Consider the following 21,901-nt stretch of genomic DNA (forward strand, 5'->3'; position numbering starts at 1 on the left):
CACCTGCCATGCCCCCTTTGGTGGCTCTCTATGCCTTCGCTCTCCCTAGAGCTCTAGGTTTAACCACGCACACCTGGGGCTCATTATCAATCATGCCTCCACTCTCTCTGGAGCTCCAGGCGTAATCACGCTTACCTGGGGCTAATCATCACTCCACCCTGCTTCTATATAAGCTCCTCACTCACACTCACTCCCTTGTTCGTTATTGTATGTGTTGGACTTTACGTGCGGTCTATGTGTTCGTGTCCAGGTTTTCACACAGGACTCTTATCCGTTCCATTCGGACTTCACAATCCCGTACCGGCTGCACATCTCGGGTCAGCTACGCTTCTCCCAAAGCGCACCTCGGACTCTTTCAACTGAAGGACTGCCGTGTGTGTGTGTGTGTGTGCTTGTGTGTATCTCTCTCCCTCACACTTGTCATTAAAACCCAAGCAAGCTGTACTCCGGCTGCCGCCTTTGGTTTTGTTCGCACCCTGACAGAATAACGAACCTCCTGAGAAGGAATACCAAAAAAAAAAAATTATCAGATTACCGCCGTGGTCCCGGCGCGAACTGAACCTCGGAGGTAGGATTCGCTCTGCCGCGATGAAGCGGCAGCCAAGCTCCGCCTCGGGGAAAACCCGGAAGTCCGCTGGCGTTTCACGTGGATCATGCTAGACAGCGCCACGCCCCCGTGATGACATCATGGATTTCCTGCATCACTTCTCCGGCGACAGGGCTGAGTTGGGCGGGTTTATACGGAGCGTCGGTGAACACATGGACCGTTATTCCTCCTCTTACCCCACTAAAGTAGGTAAAATCGCGCTCCACATTTCCTACTGTCTGGAGAATCCCTCTCTCTGGCCCGTGAGTTGTGGAGCGCGACTGGAGGCGAATTCGGTTCATGCACTGCGGATCTCCACTATCTCTTTCCCACTCCCGAGAGCATGGATCCACTCCAGTGTTTCCCGGAGAGCTCGGTTCCGCACCAGATTATCCCGGAGAGCTCCACCGCCAGCGACGTCTTGCTCTTGGGCACCCCTGAAGGTGATGTCTCGCTCCCGGGCTCCCCTGACAGCGACCTCTCGCTCCCGAGCTCCCCTGACGGCGACGTCTCGCTCCCGAGCTCCCCTGATGGCGACGACTCGCTCCTAAACAAAGACGTCTCAGCCCAAAGTCTCCCAAAAGGTAAAACCACACCTCCTGGACCGTCTGAAGGTTGGTCCCGCCTCAATGTCCCTCTCCAGAAGACGTCTTGCCTCTGGGCTCCTCTCCGGGTGAAGCCACGCCTCCCAGTTCCTCTGAAGGCGTTGTCATGGCTCACAGAACCGCCGAAGGTGTCACGGCGTTCCTCATCTCCACCGTGGGCATTGCTCGGCCTCTGGACACCACAGAGGAGGTGTTTCTGCTCCCGATTTCCACCGAGTGCATCCTCAGGGGGGGTTATGACAGGGATCCACTTGCCACGCCCCCTTTGGTGGCTCTTTATGCCTTCGCTCTCCCTAGAGCTCCAGGTTTAACCACGCACACCTGGGGCTCATCATCAATCATGCCTCCACTCTCTCTGCTCGGCATAATCACGCTTACCTGGGGCTCATCATCACTCCACCCTGCTTTTATATAAGCTCCTCACTCACACTCACTTCCTTGTTCGTTATTGTATGTGCTGGACTTTACGTGCGGTCTATGTGTTCGTGTCCAGGTTTTCACACAGGACTCTTATCCGTTCCAGTCGGACTCCACAATCCCGTACCGGCTGCGCTTCTCCTCCCAGCGCATCTCGGGTCAGCTACGCTTCTCCCAAAGCGCACCTCGGACTCTTTCAACCGAAGGACTGCCGTGTGCGTGTGTGAGTGTGTATGTGTGTGCGCGTGTGCTTGTGTGTATCTCTCTCCCTCACACTTGTCATTAAAACCCAAGCGAGCTGTACTCCGGCTGCCGCCTTCGGTTTCGTTCGCACCCTGACACATGTTAACACAGGTTTAAAAGTGATTTGAAAATGTAACATTTTTTAATCTGCATCTTGGATTGATATTAAAGACTTATTATAACCTATAGTACTTTATTTTAGTTATTTCAGTGCCCCTCCTTGGCCACTATGATACATTCAAACACATGGTGCTAAAGTTTATGCACTTATTATGTCCTTGCACAATAATAAAGCCTGAGCTCAATAATGCTCTTAATTTTATGTTAACAGCAAAGGTGGAATAAAACACGGATCAGGATGTTTATATGGGTGTGACCGTCAGGCGTCTACTATCTTTTGGGCTTCTTTCCACATCTCTGGAAATCTTTAGTTTGTGAGAACAAGGTCTGTCAGAATCTACACTTCTAATGGACCATATATATATATATATATATATATATATATATATATATATATATATATATATATATATATATATATATATATATATATATATATATATATATATATATAATTTGACAGATGGTTAATAGCAAGTGTCCTGTACACTGTGTGTACCATGTCTCTGCAAGACAACAGACATTCCCACCCCCATCAACTAAATGTTCCAGAGAAACAAAATACTGTTCCAATGTTCACAGTCCTGGGCCTGGGGGTGGGGAAAATACAAACCCAAAATACTGGTCAGAAAATCAACAAGACTGAAAAAAACACATTCCTAAGTCTATTTGTGCCCCCACTGCTTGTTGGTTTAAAGGTATTTTATAACTACTCATCAACTGAAATGTTCAAAACTCATTATGATTTACACCAGGGGTCTTCCACCTTTTTGAAACTGAGAGATACTTCTTGGGTACTGATTAATGTGAAGGGCTACCAGTTTGATACTCACAGTTTTCAGTTTGATCTGAAATAACAAATTTGCTCAGTTTACCTTTTATTATATGTTATTATTAATAATGAATTATATTCATCTACGTGAAGCTATGTGATTTAACAAATTAGGAAACAGCTATTTTTAGAAAAGGCCTGCGGGCTACTCATGTGGTCCTTGTTGGTGACCCCTGATATACACTATGATAAAACTGCCCAACATATCTTTATGGACTGTATGGATATATACCATGGACTGTTTACTCCTCTTCAAGTCAAGTCAAGTCAAGTCAAGTCAAGTGGCTTTTATTGTAATTTCTACTATACACGTTGGTACACAGTACACAGTAAAAATGAGACAACGTTCCTCCAGACCCTGGTGCTCCACTAAACAACAACATAGAGCTACAACACAACACAAGCTACATAAAGTGCATCGAGTGCAGCCTAGTGCAAACAGTGCAGACGAAAAACAGTACAGACAGACAATGCAGACAGACAACACAAGACAAGACACAAAACCCAAGTTAGCGCCAGTAAACCTACTGTATACTTTGATTATACAGTGTAATGCCGTCAAGTATTTCAACTGGGAGATAGTCTTCCCTGTCGCACCAGCAGATCAGGAACAGTTTCTTTCCCTCAGCTGTCAGCCTACTGAAATCAATAAATAAACGATGATTTTTACATCCAACTCAGTCAGCTTAGAGTAACACTACTCATTAACTACACTGCACGTTAACATATACGACACCTCTTACTGTTACTGCCTCCTACTGGGGCATTAATATTCTTCCTCATGTTTTCTTTTCTGCACTTTTATGGTCAGTGGTTATTATATAAACACACACACATACCTCTTTTCGAATAATGCCCTTTTGTGTCTAACTTCAAACTTCCCCCTTGTCATGTATAAATGATTTAGACAGCACTGAGCTGGTCTCTAGACCTAAACCTCATACATTGCTCTTCTAATATATATATATATTAATGGAACCTTTTTTAAGTAAACTTGTTATGCAGTTCTGTACTGCGGTTGTCCTGAATAAATTACTTTCTGTTCCAATGTACACACACCTGGTCCTGGGTGGAAAAATAAAGAGTTTTGCTCTTTTCCTGTTAACATTTTTATTTTTATTTAATTACAAAAAAAATAAATAAATGAACCAATTTGTACTAATCTGCCCCATATAGCTGGGGGGCACATCAAGATACAGTCTTCTGTCCTGGAGTTTGGAAATACAGCCCACATTGTATTATTCTCTGATCTGATTACACCAGTTTGAACCTATTAGACAGTTTAAGTGTGTGTAATGGAGCAGGGACTGTGCATTTGGAGTTGTAAATATTGATAAAGTGTTCATTCATAATACAGCATGCATGTGTTCAGGAGAAATCTGGAAGCCAGAAAGAGAAAGCCGGTGTAAACCTGTACAAATCATGAATCCCCACCCCTTCACAGTAGTAATCAGGTTTCCTTTTAGACAGTTCAGCCAAATGGAGTGGCTGTTATGTAAGTGCTGTGCGAAGTGAAAGCGGCTCCGGGGAGGGTTGGAGTGCTCGAGAGTTTAGTGTACTGGAGCTCCACGTTGGGTTTTTCGGATTCTTTTGTTTTTTAATTGATTGTGCGCCCAAGACTGATGCATTGAGTCGGGAGTGCACTTACAAGGCTGCACGGTGTATATGAACGACGTGGACAGGACGTGGGAGCGGTATGATCTGTCGCTCAGGTCGGATCTTGGTCATTCACTTTGACATGATGAGAACATGTGATGCGGAATTGTATGGCCCTGGTAGACATCGCGCCCATGAGCTTCCTTCTCATCCTCTTCTTCATCGTGGTCTCGGGATTTGGGAGCAAACCCAAAAAGAATAAATCAAAGGTATGGGCAAAAAAATAATTATAATAATACAATAAATACATACAATAACAATAATCATTTAAACAGTAGCTCACTGTGACACACACACACACACACACACACACACACACACACACACACACACACATGGTCTGTCAGAATCTACACTTCTAATGGACCATATATATATATATATATATATATATATATATATATATATATATATATATATATATATATATATATATATATATATATATATGCAAAGTGCTCTTACAGACCTGTAATGACCTGTATAGACTTTTGCATCTTATAATTATACATCGATTAACATGCATTTATATATTATTATCTACATTTAATGGTGCAATAGTAATGATTGTTTATGTGTGTGTGCGTGTGTGTGTCGATCATATATCTACCACCAAACATACCCCTGCATGTAATACTGTGAGCATTAAAAGTTTTGATATTATATATATATATATATATATATATAATGCAAAATCCTGAATCCTATTATTTGAATTATGAACAAATACATTATGCAGAAAACTTGAAAGTATATATATATATATTTAAATATATATATTTTTTTCTTTGCTTTGAATGCAAGTAAGATAAATGGAGAGCGTTTTAATTTGTTTAAAGTGACGCATGTTTTTAATCGGGAACACTTTCAGTTTCATATCTAAGAACAGGGTGGAATGTGGGCGAGTTTATTTATATTTAAAAAATGGTCGGGGTTTCTGTGTTTTTTGACATCTCATGGTCATTTGCTGCAAAAAAAAAGTGCAACCCACAAAACCAAAGTGAAACATTGAACTTTGTCCTGGTTCTTCAATTCAATTTGTTCTTTGTGTGGCACTTTAAACAGTGGACATTGGTTTCAAAGCAGCTTTGCAGAGATAAACAGGTCATAAAAATATTAATTTATATGTCAGTGCCTATAATGTATAATCTATTCCCTGTTGTTAAGACTAGACACAGAGTCCATCAATAATATATGTGTAAAGCATTATGGAGCTCTTTGTTAGACACACAGACACATTCAGACAAATGTTTGTGGACACCAGACTGACACACCCATCAATGCGTATAATTGTAGGTCTTCCACAAACTGTTGAAAATTGGAGACTAAAAATTAAATACAATGTTGTTGTAGGTTATTGTTAAGATTTCCCTTCACTGGATCTAAGAGCTCCAAGCATATTTTGCAAAAATGCAAAGCAAACTACAGGAAGACATAGTTAACAATGTTGGAGTGGAAAAACTCGAAAGGTCAACACAAAGCCCTGATCTCAACCCCACTAATGAGGTGAACATCATGTACCTGACTAATGGTCTTGTGGTTAAAATGGATGAGTCATGCTTCAAAATCTGGTGGAAAGCTTTTCCAGAAGAGTCGAAGCTGCAAAGCATGAAATAACTCAACATGTTAATTAACAAATGAATGCGCAGATGTTTTAAAGGGAGCGTTTCAGCAAGCACAAGTGGTGTCAATGGAATAAAAAATAAATAAATAAATAAATTACATGCACTTAATAAATGATGAATGCTTTTCTAGGTTCAACAAAAACACATTGTTAGTCAGTTTATCCTTAGTGTGATCATCTTTAGTGTTTTTAATATACACCCTGTAATTCAGCAGTTAATTATACAAATAATGTCTTGTTAAACCTGTCATTTGGCCAAATAGGAATGACTCAAACTTTTGATCAATAAGAACTGAGAGTTCTGAGAAAGTAATTGCAATTCTTATATTCTTCTATAAGAAGACCGTGGTCCTTCTGAAAACTGCAACGAATATGGGTGTTTTATGGCTTTTTATGTAGTTAACATTGCAATCTGTACAACAAGAAACTTCTACAAATAAAAAGTGAAAATTGTTCACTGATAAATATTTCACAGCATGCACTACTGAAATAGCCAGTTGTCATTTTGTTTTTATAGCATGCACAGTGGGTTCAAGAAAGTCCATGATCCAGTTAAACACTTTAGTATGCATTAATTTCCTATACCTCTTGGGACAATAATTACAGTGCAGTTGGTCCAAGAAGATGAAGTTTTGTCCCCATTGGTCTTTAGACTCCGAAACCCTATATGATGAGTGAGAATGGATACTGTTCAAACATTGCGATTGGGATGATGATCTTGCATAAACATATGTTTGGCCCAGATAAGGTTCTGTGAACATAAATAAGCTGATTAGACTTGTTCAAGAAATGTCAAGCCAAATTTTTTTGCTAAAGCTAAATTTTTTGAGGTAAATTATTCATTCCTGTTTGGTATTGATTTATCCTTTTAGGACCAGAGGATAAGGCAAGAAAAGTCAATGAATGGACCAATGAGCTATTCGAGGGCACCATACACACATTTACAAATATGAGGTAATAGGTAAACAAAGGAGTAGATATAGAAATGTATAAAAATGTATGCAGTTGTCAATGGATAATAGGTTCATCCCGCTTTGACCTTTTCAACTTTCACATCCAGTGCAGTAATGAAAAAGCTTCAGTGACTGAAACTTTCAATCTCTTTCTAATAAAAATTAAGGTCAGTCCAGTTCATTCTGTATGGCATGAGAGAACTATTCTCTATTTAAGTTCTATTTGTTGCAAGCCTTGTTTTTAGAATCACACATGGCTGTATGATCACATTTATCTAATATTCTATGGTTATTCTATTGAGGAATACATAAATATAAAGTGAAACTTTACCAGTTGAACAGTTTCAACAGCCTGTGAGATTGTGTTGCAATAGTTACTTTTATTTAGCTTGAACAGACTCACACACTATATAAGTGATGTACAAAATTCTAAAGATTTCATGGGAAAGTTAATTTTGAAAGTGTTTATCGCTTATTGATTACATTTATAGAGCATTGGATTTAAAACTTGCAGGATTACTTGACACTGTGAATCTTCCCAGTAGCTGCTGTCTTCAATTATCAAGGACATAAGTGCTAAAATGACACTAGTGACGAAATTAAAGGTCAAGCAAAGATAAATGTCTATGTGCATATATAAAGTGTACAATGTGCAACGTAAACATGAAAGACATGCATGTGCAAAGTCCTGCAAAAGGTACTGTAGATTTAGTAGAAGTCCATGCTGTAATTCACAATGGTGAGAAGATGTATTTGTGTTACTTGCGTGTGCAAAGAATCTAGAAGACTTTGTAGTCATTCATGTTATTTGCAGTTATGTGTAGGAATATTGATGACACTTTCAGGATCAAAGGGATATCTGTGTTTGCAGCGGGTGAAAATTGATGAGCTGATGGTTAGTGGGTAAAAAGTGTTTCCATGTTTTACTAATGGAATCTTACCCATGGGATGCGGAAACAGTAAATAAATAATAACACTAATGGTGCCCAGCACGTTGCAAAACAAACATATGCCTGATGCATTCTGTTGCAATGCGGATGCATTTTCTTTTCCAAACCTCCCAAAATATGCCAACATTCAACCATTCTTTCAACAGACTTCCAATAGCTACCCACAACAGACTGTAAAGACTCGCCAACCAAAGTTAAAAATAGACCACCTTTGCTTTGGAAAATGCACCCTGAGCTATTCAATACTCTCACTGTTCTATTAGTACCCCATGCCTTTGCAGAAATATGCATCCAAATTCTTCTCTGTCTTGGATTCAGCAAGAGGAATGAACTTACACTGGTTATCTAAACTGAGTCATGCTGCGCTTTTAAACAAAGACAGATGACGCACCCGTCTATCAAACATCAGCGTCGAACCGCCACTGAATAGAGCTCTAAACCATATTGAACACCTTTAGGGTGAATTGGAACACTGACTGCACAACAGGCCTCCTCACCTACATCAGTACCTGACTTTACTAATGCCCATGTGTCTGAATGAGCACAAATCTCCAGAAACATTATCTAGTAGAACGTCTTCCCAGAATCTGAAGGTTATTATATTACAGTTTTTTTTTTATATTGTTTTTAAATATGGCAAAAAGGAACTAAATGTGAAATCGGATGCTCAAAAAGCACATACGGATCAGATGTCTATAAACCTCAATCCATATATTGTAATTTATGAAGTAAACCCACACTGGGCTGTTTTAGATAATCTTGATGTGAAGTTCATATTTATAAAACTATTTTTCGAAGGTTTTAAAGAAGTACATGCTCAAAAACATTTCCACAGTATATTATGTTTTGCTATTGTTGATTGTACAGGAGCTAATTTATTTTTTGCTAATTGCTCCACATGAGGGAAGTACAAAGCCTGATGAAATGTGCCCTTGGATCACTTGGCTCATTTTACAAGTTTCATGACTGCATATGATATTCAGTTTTTGTTTTTTTCCAAAGTACTATTTAATCTACAATTAAGTAGTATATCTATTTAAAAAAGAGCTTACTTGCATACCGCTAACCAGCACTTACCAAGACTAAGAATGCTACGGTGGCTAAACATTTAGCGAGTTAGTTCCCTCTAGTAAGCCTGCTGGAAAATTTCAGCTTCAAAACACTGGTCAAACTGGTCAAACTGGTTATCTTCCAGTTACTTACCAGGTTACTTGATATTCCAGTAAACTGATTACACACTTTTCATATTTTCTATGATCTAAGAAAAGTGTGTTATGTGTGTCCTTGACTATATTTATGCCATTAGTTAACACCGCTAGCTTTACGCTTATCTGTTAACATGCTGAGGCATTTTGTTTGTCTCCCATTAAAGTGAATTGTCACTGCAATACAATACAAAGTTCTTCTAAATAATCACATTTACCCCATTATATAACATTTCTATCTTGATGGGCATGGTATTTTTCAAGATAACTCTGCCCCATCCTCAGGGCATTTGGGCTCACTGAACAGTTTGATGAGTAGTAAAATTATGAGTCAAGTGCCTTTAGAGAGAATTTTGAGTCATGGGTTAGACATTTCTCTATACTAAAATCATCAAAACACTACTTGGGGGAATCCTAGAATAAGAATTGTCTACAATTTGTGTCTACAACGAGTGTACACACACAAAATTAATTTCTTTAAAACATTGCTTTTCTCTCTTGCAGAGAACCGTGAGGTGTATCTGTGTTGTTTGGTGCATTGGCCGTAATCTGGAGTACCATATAACCCTCGAGGGCTGGAATTCTTTCTTAATTCTAAGGTATATCACGCAAATGTATGTCAACAATGAAATAGGTGATGGAACATTAGTATGCAAAATTCTTATGTATTAAAGAAAAGGTATTTTGTATTTCAGTCTTGTTCAGTAGACATTCCTTATCTTTGAATCACTGAGGTTGAGAAATAAGGCCACTTTGGCACTTTGGAAGCAATCCCCCCCCCCCATTATAATATTGTTCAAGGGAGGAGAATAGTAGTCCAACTCATTCTGTGTAGAGCATGAACACTGTCAAAATATCATTTCATGTTGTTTATGTCAAAATGATCAAATAAAGTAATACTAAGAGACGCTTTTTCTCCACACACTTGCCTTTGATTATATTCTGTTTTGAAGAGTAACTAGGTCAAATGGAAAAGTTTAGAAATGGTGCACTTGTGTCATTTAACGCGAATACACGATAGCGAAAGTTGGTGCAGGGAACGATTTATTTATATAATAAGATAAAAGCAATGGGAATCATCATCAAGCAAGTAACAAGAAACAGAAGAAACCAAAACTTGGAAGCATTTAACAAGAAACGTGGACCAAAAACGGCTCGGTAAACAACAGAGTTTATTGAACATGTAACTTATGTCAGCCTCATGCTGGCTGACATGCTGGGACACATAATGCCTGCCACTTCAGCTGGATCTGTGAGCTTGGCAATTGTGCTCACTAGGTCGACCAAAAGGCAAAGCTAGTCGTGGGTGACTACCACAGAGAACTTGTAATACATTTTTTATTACTTTCCTCTTCATATTTCGAAGGTTATAAAACGGAAACGAATTATGGCAATGGTGAAACATACAACACACATCGATTTCATTTCTGTACAAACAAATCAAATAGGGGAATTCACTCTTTCACATTACTCCCTAGTTGTGGATGGAGCATCCGCAGGCAAGAAAAGTAGTTGTGCATCGATACTGTTCTCAGTTAATAGAAATAGTCTCAGGAACTCAAAGTCAATATTAGCTGTGAACAGTAAATGGTTCCTCCATTGCTAATTAATGAACAGAACTCAAGGGTTAATCAGATACACAGCATTGCAACCATTATGAGGCCAGTCAGAGAAAAGTCAGGCCAAAAAGTAAAAAGTACAAACTTAGAAACCGCCAGAAAACAACAAACAACGATTAAGCTACTAATAAACTGCTACTACTGACGAGTCTTTGAGGCTACAGAAAATTAAATTACGCCAAATAATACTATAGAAAACATGCGATGTGGGCTGATTCTACTTCAAAGTGTCTCTGTAAATAGATTCATTCTCCACATGACAATTGTTTGTACAACTTTATACAAATGAAAAGCAGGTATTAAATTTGTAGGTAAACAATTCCACCAAATAAAACGATATCTCAGTTTCATGTGGTTTCTTGAAATAACCAGTTTTGAAATGATCTACACATCCAAAGTATCTGTAACTATACTTTGTGTATATGTCATGTTGTGTTCTGCAATGTTTTGCATTCACATAATATCAAGCAGAACCTGCTTTCAACTCACCTTACTGCTTTGTGTAATTAATGTATACGCTTACTGGGGGAAACATTTTCAGATCTAAATGAGAACATAGTATAACAAGAAATGGTAAAAAAAAAACATACTAATTTTTATAATAACTAAAAGATGATTTTCTCTGCCAAATTTGCATATTACTGCAGTAATTCTTTGTAAATCAACTGCTAACTGTGCGTATACACACACCCACACATACACACATACGCACAAACTACCCACTTGTGCAAAGTGAATGGGTAGTTTGAAACCTAATATTTCTCATCTCTGTGTAGTTGTCTGAGTGTATTTACGACTCATGTGGATGCTCACAGTGAACAGAGCCTACAAGAACTGCAGATTTTGCTCAAAAACATGACTCCCTTACTTGAGGTAAGCTATATTTTCACTTAGTATTCAAGCTACATATTATACTTACCATATAGTATATATTACATTTGTTGGCTTTTCCTCTTTCTTCTCTGAATATTTATCTGCTCAAAAAAATTATCAGGTATTTAATGGTAACTTTGGTTTTAGGTATCGAAAGCGTCCTTGTATGCACCTATGCCAAGCGTACAAGTAAGTTTATTTTGCTCAGACGATCAAATAAATCAACCAAATGTTCTGGATTGAACTTTGTAAGCCTGTTAAATGATTTCTAATTGTACATATAACAATGTCTAATAATACCGCTACATGATTAAGTACATGTGCAGTAGAGGATGTAATTGCTTTTAGTTATTACTGCTGTTAATGGAGTTTCCTCCTGTTTATAGGGATGCACTAAAAAGTTAATGCTTTGCTACCTGCTGGAATTGAATGTCATACTTCACGAGGAAAACGGTGAAGAGAAACACCTATCCGTAATTTACGACCTTATAAAACATTATAACGCCGCCGACGTAAGTCTGCTGTAATGGCATTTTGGCTTGTTTTTTTTTCGCAGTTCATATATATTGATATATTTTTGCAGTTCTTATATTTATCTCCAGGGAAAGTAGTAGTTCAGTGGTTCAAGATGTTAAACTTCTGATTGGAAGGTTGCCAGTTCAAATCCCACCACATTTATGGCAGACACTCTTATCCAGAGCAACTTACGGTATTCTGAGTTCTACAGTGAGCAATTGAACAGTGGCAGCTTGATGGTGCTGGGATTCAAACTCACAACCTTCTGATTTAAAGTCCAACATCTTAACCACTGATCTCCCTCACCGACTGCTCAGTTATATAAATGAGATTGAAAGCTGACAAGTTTCAGGTAGCTAAGAAGGCCTGAATATGTGAAAATCGCTATCAGCCAATCATTTAGGAGCATTGCAATACTAATACTCACACAGATAGGGTACAAATTTAGTTCATTTAGTTTATTGCAGTGACCGTGGCCTGTTTGTTGTTGGCTGGTTTGAGTTTTTAAGAAAATCACCTGGGATTTTAGTACATAGAAGTAACATAAAAAAACAAACAAAAAAACAATCCAGAGAGAATTGAAAGCAGAAATACATTAGCATTAAAAGATACAAAAGAGTAAAGAATGCCCAGACCGGTTCAAAGCCGACATTATATGCACATAAAAACAAATGACACCTTTTTATAACTGAACAAAAAACATCTTACCTTAAGGCAGATGTGCTCAAACAGCAGAAGACAACATTAGTTCCACTACCATCAGCTACTGTACAAACAGGAAACGCAAGCTAAAGAGAGAACAGGAATCAGCAAATCTGGATACTAGGGACATCTAACAGCACTACCCAAAGCATGGCCAAAGTTACTGATGTTAAAGTTTTTGCCTGCATTCTGATGTTTGACGTGAACCTTAAATGAAGCTCTCACACTGCATCTGCATCGCTTATATAATTAAAGAAACGTGATTCAGTGCTTTTACATCCATTATTATTATTTTTTTTTCACATCTTTTTAGCATTGCAGCATGTGTTCAAAGTGTGAAGCTCACTCACTTGCCAACACCACAACGTTCTCTCAAAGGATGAATTTATTTGTTATGATGCTGCTTTCAAATATGAACAACACTTCTGATTTTATGGACTGTGATTAGCACACTAAATGTACACCAAATCCAAGATGTAAGTAAATGTAAGTCTTATTTTTTGTTGTTTTATTTTTTTGCATGTAGTCAAACAGACTGAAACTGTATTAATGCCACAAACTTTAATGCAATGTTAATATTTATTATTAACACAGAGAGCCTACATTATACAAAGTCGTTCTTATGCTTAGGTCAAATGTGCTAATTTGATCTATCTATTGTCTTTAGTTTTTACAAATGTTCTATATCTATTTTTTTTATACAAGTTGGGTTTCTTTTCTTTAAATATGTTTTATGTAGCACATAGAAATAACTGTGATAAAATGTTTGAATTCCTAAAACTTCTTACTATGTTAAGGGAGGAGATAAGAGCAAATCCCTGTCAGCTGTGTTTATTCCAGCTAGACATACAGTAGGCTTATTCTGTGTTTATGAAAATACTCCAACTATTTGCTGGCTTGTCTTTAGGAAAGATGATGTAGGAATGTTAAACTTTGTGTTTAAGGTCATGTTTTGCCCAATAACTCTTCTTGTTTTTTATTAAGTGGGTTGACCGTTTGAAAAAGCTCTAAATATAGAAGTGGATCAGCCTTAAATCAGACTGTTAGAGCAGGATGGGTTCACTGGACAGGTTTTCTAGCTATTTATCTATTTGTACATATTCTTTGTTAATGCATTTCTCAAAAAAAAAAAATAAAAAGAAAAAAAAGTTATCTGCCCTGGGTTGTAGTTTAAAAGGAAAACCAGTTCAAGCACTTCCATATTACTTTCACTGTACTCTAATTTTTTGTTGCTGGGATGAAAATCAATATCTTCGTGTCGGAAAAGTGTCAGAGGCTCTCTTCAGGTGAGACGAGATCCTGGAAGGATAAATGAATGAAGGGAAAAGTTAGGAATGACAAACAGACTAGGTCAGCAGCGGTGTTACAGTCTTTGTTTTGGACTGCAGTGGTAAAGCAGGACCTCAGGAGTTTTCAGAAGCAGCTGATTTAAAGGACATTCTACATACCGGTCCTCACATATGGTGCACAAATCTTATTGTCTAATCGCTACATCTGTACAGAGCTACATGTTCGGACCATTCGGAGTCTAAATTAAACTAATAAAGCAGTTATTCACATTGTGAGCCGTCGCCGTATGTCACTTGGTTTCTGTTTTATACTTTCTGAATTTTGTTACTGAAAGTTTAATGTTTGAATGTAATAAAGAACAGCTCAGACTTGTTGTGAGGTCACTTTTAGAAGCAATCGATAATTAATGAATCACTGACATCCTTATGCTACAGCACTACTGCTCTTTTCTTTTTCTTTTTTTTTAATCTGATTGGTCTGAATATGTTGTCTTTAGCAGCAGCTCTAATTGTAGCTCTGGCTAGTCACAGGTTTAATTATTGATTATTAGGGTCTTCTATTAGAATTAAAACCTCATAATGGACAGTAACTGTATCAAGTGTTTTCTTTGTCAACTTCAGTCTTACCTGTTGATGAAAATACACCATGACAAAACTAGCCTGCATTGTTTTCATTGTGTTGCAAGAGACTTGGAATGTTTCTATAACCTTAAAATGTGGGCAGAAAATGTTGAGGTTGGGCTTCAGGTTGGATGAAAAGCTTTTGATAAAAGATATGAATGCTATTTGATCTGTGTTTGGGCATTAGAAGTGAGATGCCGAGCAGCTCTTTATGCCTGCTTTACATTACCCAACATCAGAACACAGTATTGGATTTCACATTTTCCTTTGGAAAAATTAAATCTCTATTTAATGTGTCATGCCGGATACACACATGTCCTGAATTTTTTTGACTTCCCACTGAGAGACAAAGGCCATTGGCATTCTGCCATTATAATGTGACCTCATATGCTCTTGGTCCATTAGTGTATGCTTCAGGTTTGTATAATATTTTTCCTAAATAATTGCTATTGATCTGAAACATATTGCACAGCCAATTCATGAAATGTCCATGTGCATTCATTTTCACTAAAGGTAATAGTATTTCTTTAAGCCAGTTTATGGCAGATTATTAATATAGCACTGAAAGCATTCGCATTTTCAGAAAGGCCCACATGGGTGTGTACAATCAGACCAAAAAAAAAGAAGAAGTGCAGACCAGTTGGAAAAACATAGCTTAGTTGAGTTTAAATGTTGAGTGAGGGAAAAAAAAACATGGAGGTCACAGAGTTGGTGGGAAATGTTTTGCTAGTGCCTGAATACCAGGAGATACTTAACAGCCATTTGCCGGTATCTGATATCACAATATGGCTGCCAACAGTCAAGTCACACACAGCAGCTCCTAGTGATTTTCTGGCATCGAATCACTTCGCCATCATCTGCTTATTCTAGTCTAAGCCTAACAATAAGTAGTGATGACTTTAATCTAGACTGCACGCTCAACATTATTGTTATCTACACGATAAGCGAGGCCTGGTTATTGGTGGTACAGTGGATGCTTGTGGGAGGGCACACTTGACAAAAAAAAAAAAAAAAAACATACCAAAAAACCCCCCCCCGCATTTGTGAAGTTTTGTATTTACAGTTGTGAGATGGATCCTGTATCCACGTGTATTGCACAGCAAATAAAAATAAAACTCTAAAATACTAAAAATAAAAATAAAAGTCTGTGGCTCGAACACTTCATATAAATACATACTACAGACCAAAAGCATGTTCACAGAGGCGCATACAAGAATCTCTCATACAACAGTCTGTACACAACCATTTATATCTGGCCCGGTCCTTTGTTAATATCGGGGAAATAAAATACATTTTGGTCTTTAGTGTATGTTCATTTAAATAAAGGAAAAGGAACAATGATAAAAAAAAAGAAAGCCCACAAACAACAAACCCCAACACACACACACATCCTAACTGAACAGTGCTTTAAAAAAACTTAATTTTAATGACTTTATAACACATATAATAATTATTATACTGCACTCAATGCAGTGAACAGTTGAAAATATACATATACTGTATATACATGCATGTTTATTTCTTTTAGATCCTTACATGACCAAACATTATTTTCCATGAAGATGAACAAGAAGACTGTGTGAAGCAGAGTCCCGTCCCGTCCCATCTCATGAGTCCACTTTCCCGTACGTGCCCTCTGGCGGCCGGTAGTACTTGGGGAAGGCCATCAGCTGCAGCATGTTAAAAGCATACTTCCTGCATTTTATATTCTTTTGCACGTTCTCAATCCGGCAGCCTTCTCTGATGACAGGGAGATGGAGAGAAGGAGAGATGATAATGGAGTTATGAGAGGATGAGAGTAATGCTGATGATGCCCATTATTGAGCTGCACATATTATTGCATCTTAAGTTTTTTTATTCAAAGTCTATATTACAGGTAAACCCTTCCATACATTTTTAAAATGATTGCTTAATTACTCCAAACTGCTGTGAATTCTTAAATCCGACTGGTCCAAAGGTGATCATTTTCTATAGAAGTATGTCTGACAGTAGTGAGGATTATAATTCAAATCACAGGTACATACGATCCACCCATTTTTCTACAGTAAAATCTCATTCATAAGAAGATATATGAAGCACGATCCACATTTCACAAGTGTAAAAATAAACAGATGGTTATTGATATGGTAAGGAGATGATTATTATAGAAGAAGTCTCCAATGTCGGTGCTGCCATGGGAAAGGCTTCAGAACAGGAGTTTCAGTTTCTCAGTCGCATCCCAAACTGTACTATAAACTGCTTTGGTGTAAGTGATGAGACTAACTTGTCTTGTGGCTGTTTAGCAACATTCAACGCAACTCTTAATGGTTAAAAATCATGTCATATATTATTATTTAGGTATTCGTCTTCAGTGAGCACTTGATAATCTTGGGTAGGGTTGTGGTCAATTTTCGCTCATATATTTTTGATAAATAGAGAAAAATGTCATTGTTGGCAAATTGCTGTAGCATGAGAAAAATAAAACACTTGGTGTGCTGTCATTGGAAATGAATTAACTTGGGGGTAATAACAGGATGGTACCCCACCAGCGCATAGATCATTGTCCCAAAACAGCATGCTGCATGCTTCATTCCTCACATATGGTCATGCTGGTCTGGTATTTAGAGCTGAATAAAGGCTAAAATGAAACAATTGCAAGTTTGAACCTGTGCTCAACATTTAACTGTGTGAACACCAAATCCAGAACAAACACTGACAATTACAATTCCATTAAACAAAACCAATCAAAATATCTAAAACACAACTTGCCTGACTGCTCAAGTCAGAGCATGAAATGATGTACTAAGTCAGAGGCCAGAGTTAAGGGGATCAACTTGCAACTCTTGGCAGTCTGAGCGAATGACGCAATGGCCTCATAAGAAATAAGACCAACATTGAGCTCGCGGCTGCACGTTGCTTTAGTGTCGAATGGCTGGACTAGATGTAATAATAGTTTGAGGTTAAAAACCTGTTGTCTTATTACATGCCATAACGACTTGCTTTCTAATGTGCGACTGCTGTGAAGTGAGAAACAAAACAAGCAAACCCCAAAGAAAGCTGTTAAAAAGGATTACAGCACAGGGAAATCAGAAGTGAGTAAACAAGTAAACACCCCTGAGGCATGGCAAAAAAGAGATGGTGCGTTTCACACCCAGAGCAAGCGAAGAACAAAGTTAGACAGCACGAGGGTCTTTATGGTATAATCAGCAGTTTATTGATATTTTGCAAGCAGGAAAACAAGACTTAAAATGAGCCACACTACCAGCAGGTGAGAGCTAACGAGCAGAAGAGCGATTGGGTAGAATTGGCGTGGCGCCGGCTTGTGATTGGCTACGGAGCCTGCCTCAGGGTCGTCCCATTGGGCACCTTCGCCCTGGGCCAGCCGACTGCTGAACAAACCGAGGACAGAGAGAGGGAGAGAGAAAGAGAAAGAAAGGCAGAAAGAGAGAGATAAACACACAGACAAGTGTAAGAGAGGGTTAGTAAAATTAAAATTTATCCCAAAGACACAGACGCACACACATCGCACAGTCGCTGATATGTGGCTGGTGACATGAATTACGCATTAGGGTATGAATAATGAATGGAGCTGCATAGACGTAAGATGAAGAAAGCCATATATGACTGCAGTTTTATTCAACTCTCACATAATGGAAGCTATTCTGCATTTTACTTTCATTTTCAGCCAAAAAAAAAGACCCCACAACAATGATATATTGATTTGCTCTTTAAAGGAATAGCTTCTGCTCTTTTATGATCTAAAGAAATGCTAACGCTAGCTGGGATTTTCCCAATAGTGTTGAATGAGTTGCTTATTTCCCCCTCTCCCACCCACTTTCTCTCACTCACACACATACACGTCCCACACACAGGGAAAGTGTGTGTTCTTTCAAGCTTTAAAAACTGTTGCCAAGAGTCTTTAGATGGTTTAGATGGTTTCTGAAGAACAAAAAAAAAAAAAGCTGCCTCAAGCACTTATTTTTTTCACCTTCATAATAACAAGCTTTTGGCAAATTCTTGTTTAGCAAACAGGCACAAGGTACCTGCTTTATCATGAGCAGAGTCCAGGTGGATCCAAGGTAGATCTTTAAATGAAGTGGGAATTCATCTTTGATGGGACTTGTGAGGCAGTATTGCTACCATCTGTACTTGGCTAAATGAAATACTTTCAGCAATATAGCGAGGACACGTCAAGAAAGCTAGCATAAAAACATTTACATTTGTGGTTCCTCCTCACAAAGTTAGAGGCAGGCAATTGTATAGAATATCTTTAGATGTGGTAACATTACATTTTCCCTTCACTTGAATTAAGAGACCCAGCATGACAATTCCAACATGGGCGGAAGATCTTGAGTGGCCTGCTATGGAGCTCAGACCTCAACCCGAGTGAACACTTTTGGAATTAATTATAATGCTGACTGCACCCCAGGCCTCCTCACCTCACCTACATCAGTACCTGTGTTTACTAAAACCCCTGTGGCTGAATGAGCACAAATCTCCACAAGCACACTCCAAAATCTAGTGAAACATCTTCCCAGAAGAGTGGAGATTGTTATAAAACTAAATGGAGACTAAATGGAAATGTTCAAAAAAGCTCATACAAATTATACAATCAAGTGTCCACAAACTTTAGTTTTTTAGATTCGGGAAAGTAATAAGCCAACGATGTTAAACTATTTCCCACCTACACTCTGCCCTCTATCTTGGTTGTGCAAGATCTTCTGATAAAATACATTGTCGCTCATTCGCAAGGGAAAACATATGCAATTACATCGCTGTGCGCAACAATGCAGAACATGAATGATGAAAAACAGCAGGTGCTGCATTAACGGTTACAAACTAGTCCATTGAGCATATATATATTCGAATCTGAAACCAGATCGAATTCTGCAAACTATTTAACAAAAAGTATCTCTTACAGTTAAATGGCTAGTGAGGTTAGTTCAGAAAGAAGAAAGTTCGCATAGAGGATTATTGTGTCCAATTTAATTTAGTTTATGGTCCGTGCCACAATAATTACCTGAGTAACTCGTCAATAACTCATTAAGTGTTTACAGATATGACCTCAAACTACTATTTAATCTAAGCTACAGTACATTGTACGTGCATCATTGGCTTTAAAGTGCAAATTTGTGACTGTAGTTAACACATCATTTTCAATATAAACACCTACAAAACCAACAGAAAATAAAACCACACATTTCACATCTTTCACTTGTTAAACATGATCCTGTGACATATGCATCCACTGCTGCACAGTGTGCTGAGTTTTCAGCCAGGAAAAAAAACTCTATTTACATCCTAAAGTGAAAATAATCAGGAAGCACGTCGCCACCAAGATGTTAAAATGTCTGCCTTTAGCACAGACGTTCATATCTACAATCATAAGTGGTTAGGTCATAATTAAGGCCGAGCTCAAAGTCCATAGTCCAGAGAGAAACATTGTCTTATTTCACTGTGTACTGTACAAGCTGTATGCTGTTACATGATAAAGAGATACTGCGGTTGATCTAAACAATGTTCAGAAGGTTATTACGCCGTCTATTAAATAATAATAAAAGGCAATCAGTTTGAAATGTTTATCAGACCATGAATTCTGCCATAACGATTCCAAACAGTTCTAGACAGCGCAGTACAGAAGGCTTACATAGTGCTGCTGAGAAGATAACCACCTGGCTTAACTTGGAGGTAAGTAATAACAGGATCCAGTTAAGATGTAATATGAAAATTACGGATAGAAGTATAGAGCTCTTACTTCCAGGACGTGTTTAACAGCTCAGCAATCTGCCAACAATGATGACATTTTGTTTATTTATACCCATTTAACCATTTTAAATGTTGTGCAATTTCCAAGAGAAGTTAGTTTCTATTCTCATCAATGTTGTAGCTATGAGCCAATCCATCAACAGCGGATCTCTCTATCTCTGTGTCTCTCTCATTTACGTTTACATTTGCAACATTTAGCATGCGCCCTTGTCCAGAGCGACGTACAAAAATGTACGTCTCTCTCTCTCTCTCTCTCTCTCTCTCTCTCTCTCTCTCTCTCTCTCTCAAAGACTTCTCTGTCTTTCGTGTTACAGCTATATATATATATATATATATATATATATATATATATATATATATATATATATATATATATATATATATATATATATATAAATACCTTAATTTCCGGACTATTAGGGGCACCCATATATAAGCCGCACCCACTGAATTTGACAAAGATTTTTATTTTGAACATAAATAAGCCGCACCTGTCTATAAGCAGGTCTATAACCTGTCTACATTAAAACTAATGAACTTTACACAGGTTTTAACGAAAGACGGTGTCTGTTACACGGTGTAACGGGTGAAATATGTTGTGGCTCCTTTAAGAGCAGAGCAGCATTTTGGGAATAGGCTGCCACCGCATTTTTCCGGTATTACTGCATGTGTGCAAGACTGAGGAATATGTCCTTATTATTTTTTAATGCTCATTTCTAAGTTTCTTTGACTAACCCGTAACGCTGTTGCCAAGAAAAATAAAAAAGCACGAGTTTTGGAAACCTGTCTGTGCTTATATGATTTCTGTTGCAACTGGAGTTAGTGAGTGAGCAGCAGGTTAAAGGTCAGAGGAACCTTATCCATATTTATGATGTGGTGCGGTCTGATTCAGTGGGAGTACATCTGACTTAATACAAAGAGTTTTATTGGTTCACCTGAACCCGTTCCACAATCTCATTGGTCTAATGTTATGGGTCCTGTTTGTTTGGCTTTGAAGTTTGTGAAACCGGGAAAAACCCAGGAAAAATCCACAAATTAGCCGCTTCGTTGTTTAAGCCGCGGGGTTCAAAGCGTGGGAAAAAAGTAGTGGCTTATAGTCCTGAAAATACGGTGTGTGTGTATATATATATATATATATATATATATATATATATATATATATATATATATATATATATACATATACATATACATACACACACAGATATATATATATATATATATATATATATATATATATATATATATATATATATATATATATATATATATATATATATATATATACTGTATATATATATGTGTACAGTGAATATCACCAAAGCCATTGAATGGTTTGTCGCTC

At 37.9% G+C, this 21,901-nt stretch overlaps 2 protein-coding genes across 30 annotated transcripts in view; one reads left to right on the forward strand and one right to left on the reverse strand.

Moving 5' to 3' along the window:
• inpp4b (inositol polyphosphate-4-phosphatase type II B) overlaps positions 1–21,901 on the reverse strand; it is a 765,675-nt gene that overhangs the window by 514,428 nt on the left and 229,346 nt on the right. For 14 of the 29 annotated variants that reach the window (XM_083538648.1, XM_083538638.1, XM_083538643.1 and 11 more), the window contains one exon: positions 15,852–16,551. The exons of 2 other annotated variants lie outside the window; for them this stretch is intronic. In XM_083538648.1, coding sequence (XP_083394774.1) covers positions 16,419–16,551 — 133 coding nt within the window. In that variant the 3' untranslated portion in view covers positions 15,852–16,418. Of the gene's footprint in view, positions 1–15,851; positions 16,552–16,859; positions 17,723–17,981; positions 18,180–21,901 lie in introns of those variants that run through there. 13 more of the 29 variants (XM_083538633.1, XM_083538651.1, XM_083538652.1 and 10 more) reach the window with 2 other exon arrangements.
• il15 (interleukin 15) lies at positions 4,153–14,466 on the forward strand. The gene is made up of 6 exons (XM_083538875.1): positions 4,153–4,668; positions 9,696–9,790; positions 11,587–11,683; positions 11,831–11,872; positions 12,070–12,195; positions 13,215–14,466. The coding sequence occupies exons 1-6, from the start codon at positions 4,558–4,560 to the stop codon at positions 13,347–13,349; spliced, it is 606 nt and encodes a 201-aa protein (XP_083395001.1). The 5' UTR covers positions 4,153–4,557; the 3' UTR covers positions 13,350–14,466.

This window comes from Silurus aristotelis, assembly GCF_946808225.1.
Source record: "Silurus aristotelis genome assembly, chromosome: 4".
Taxonomy (NCBI): Eukaryota; Metazoa; Chordata; class Actinopteri; order Siluriformes; family Siluridae; genus Silurus; species Silurus aristotelis.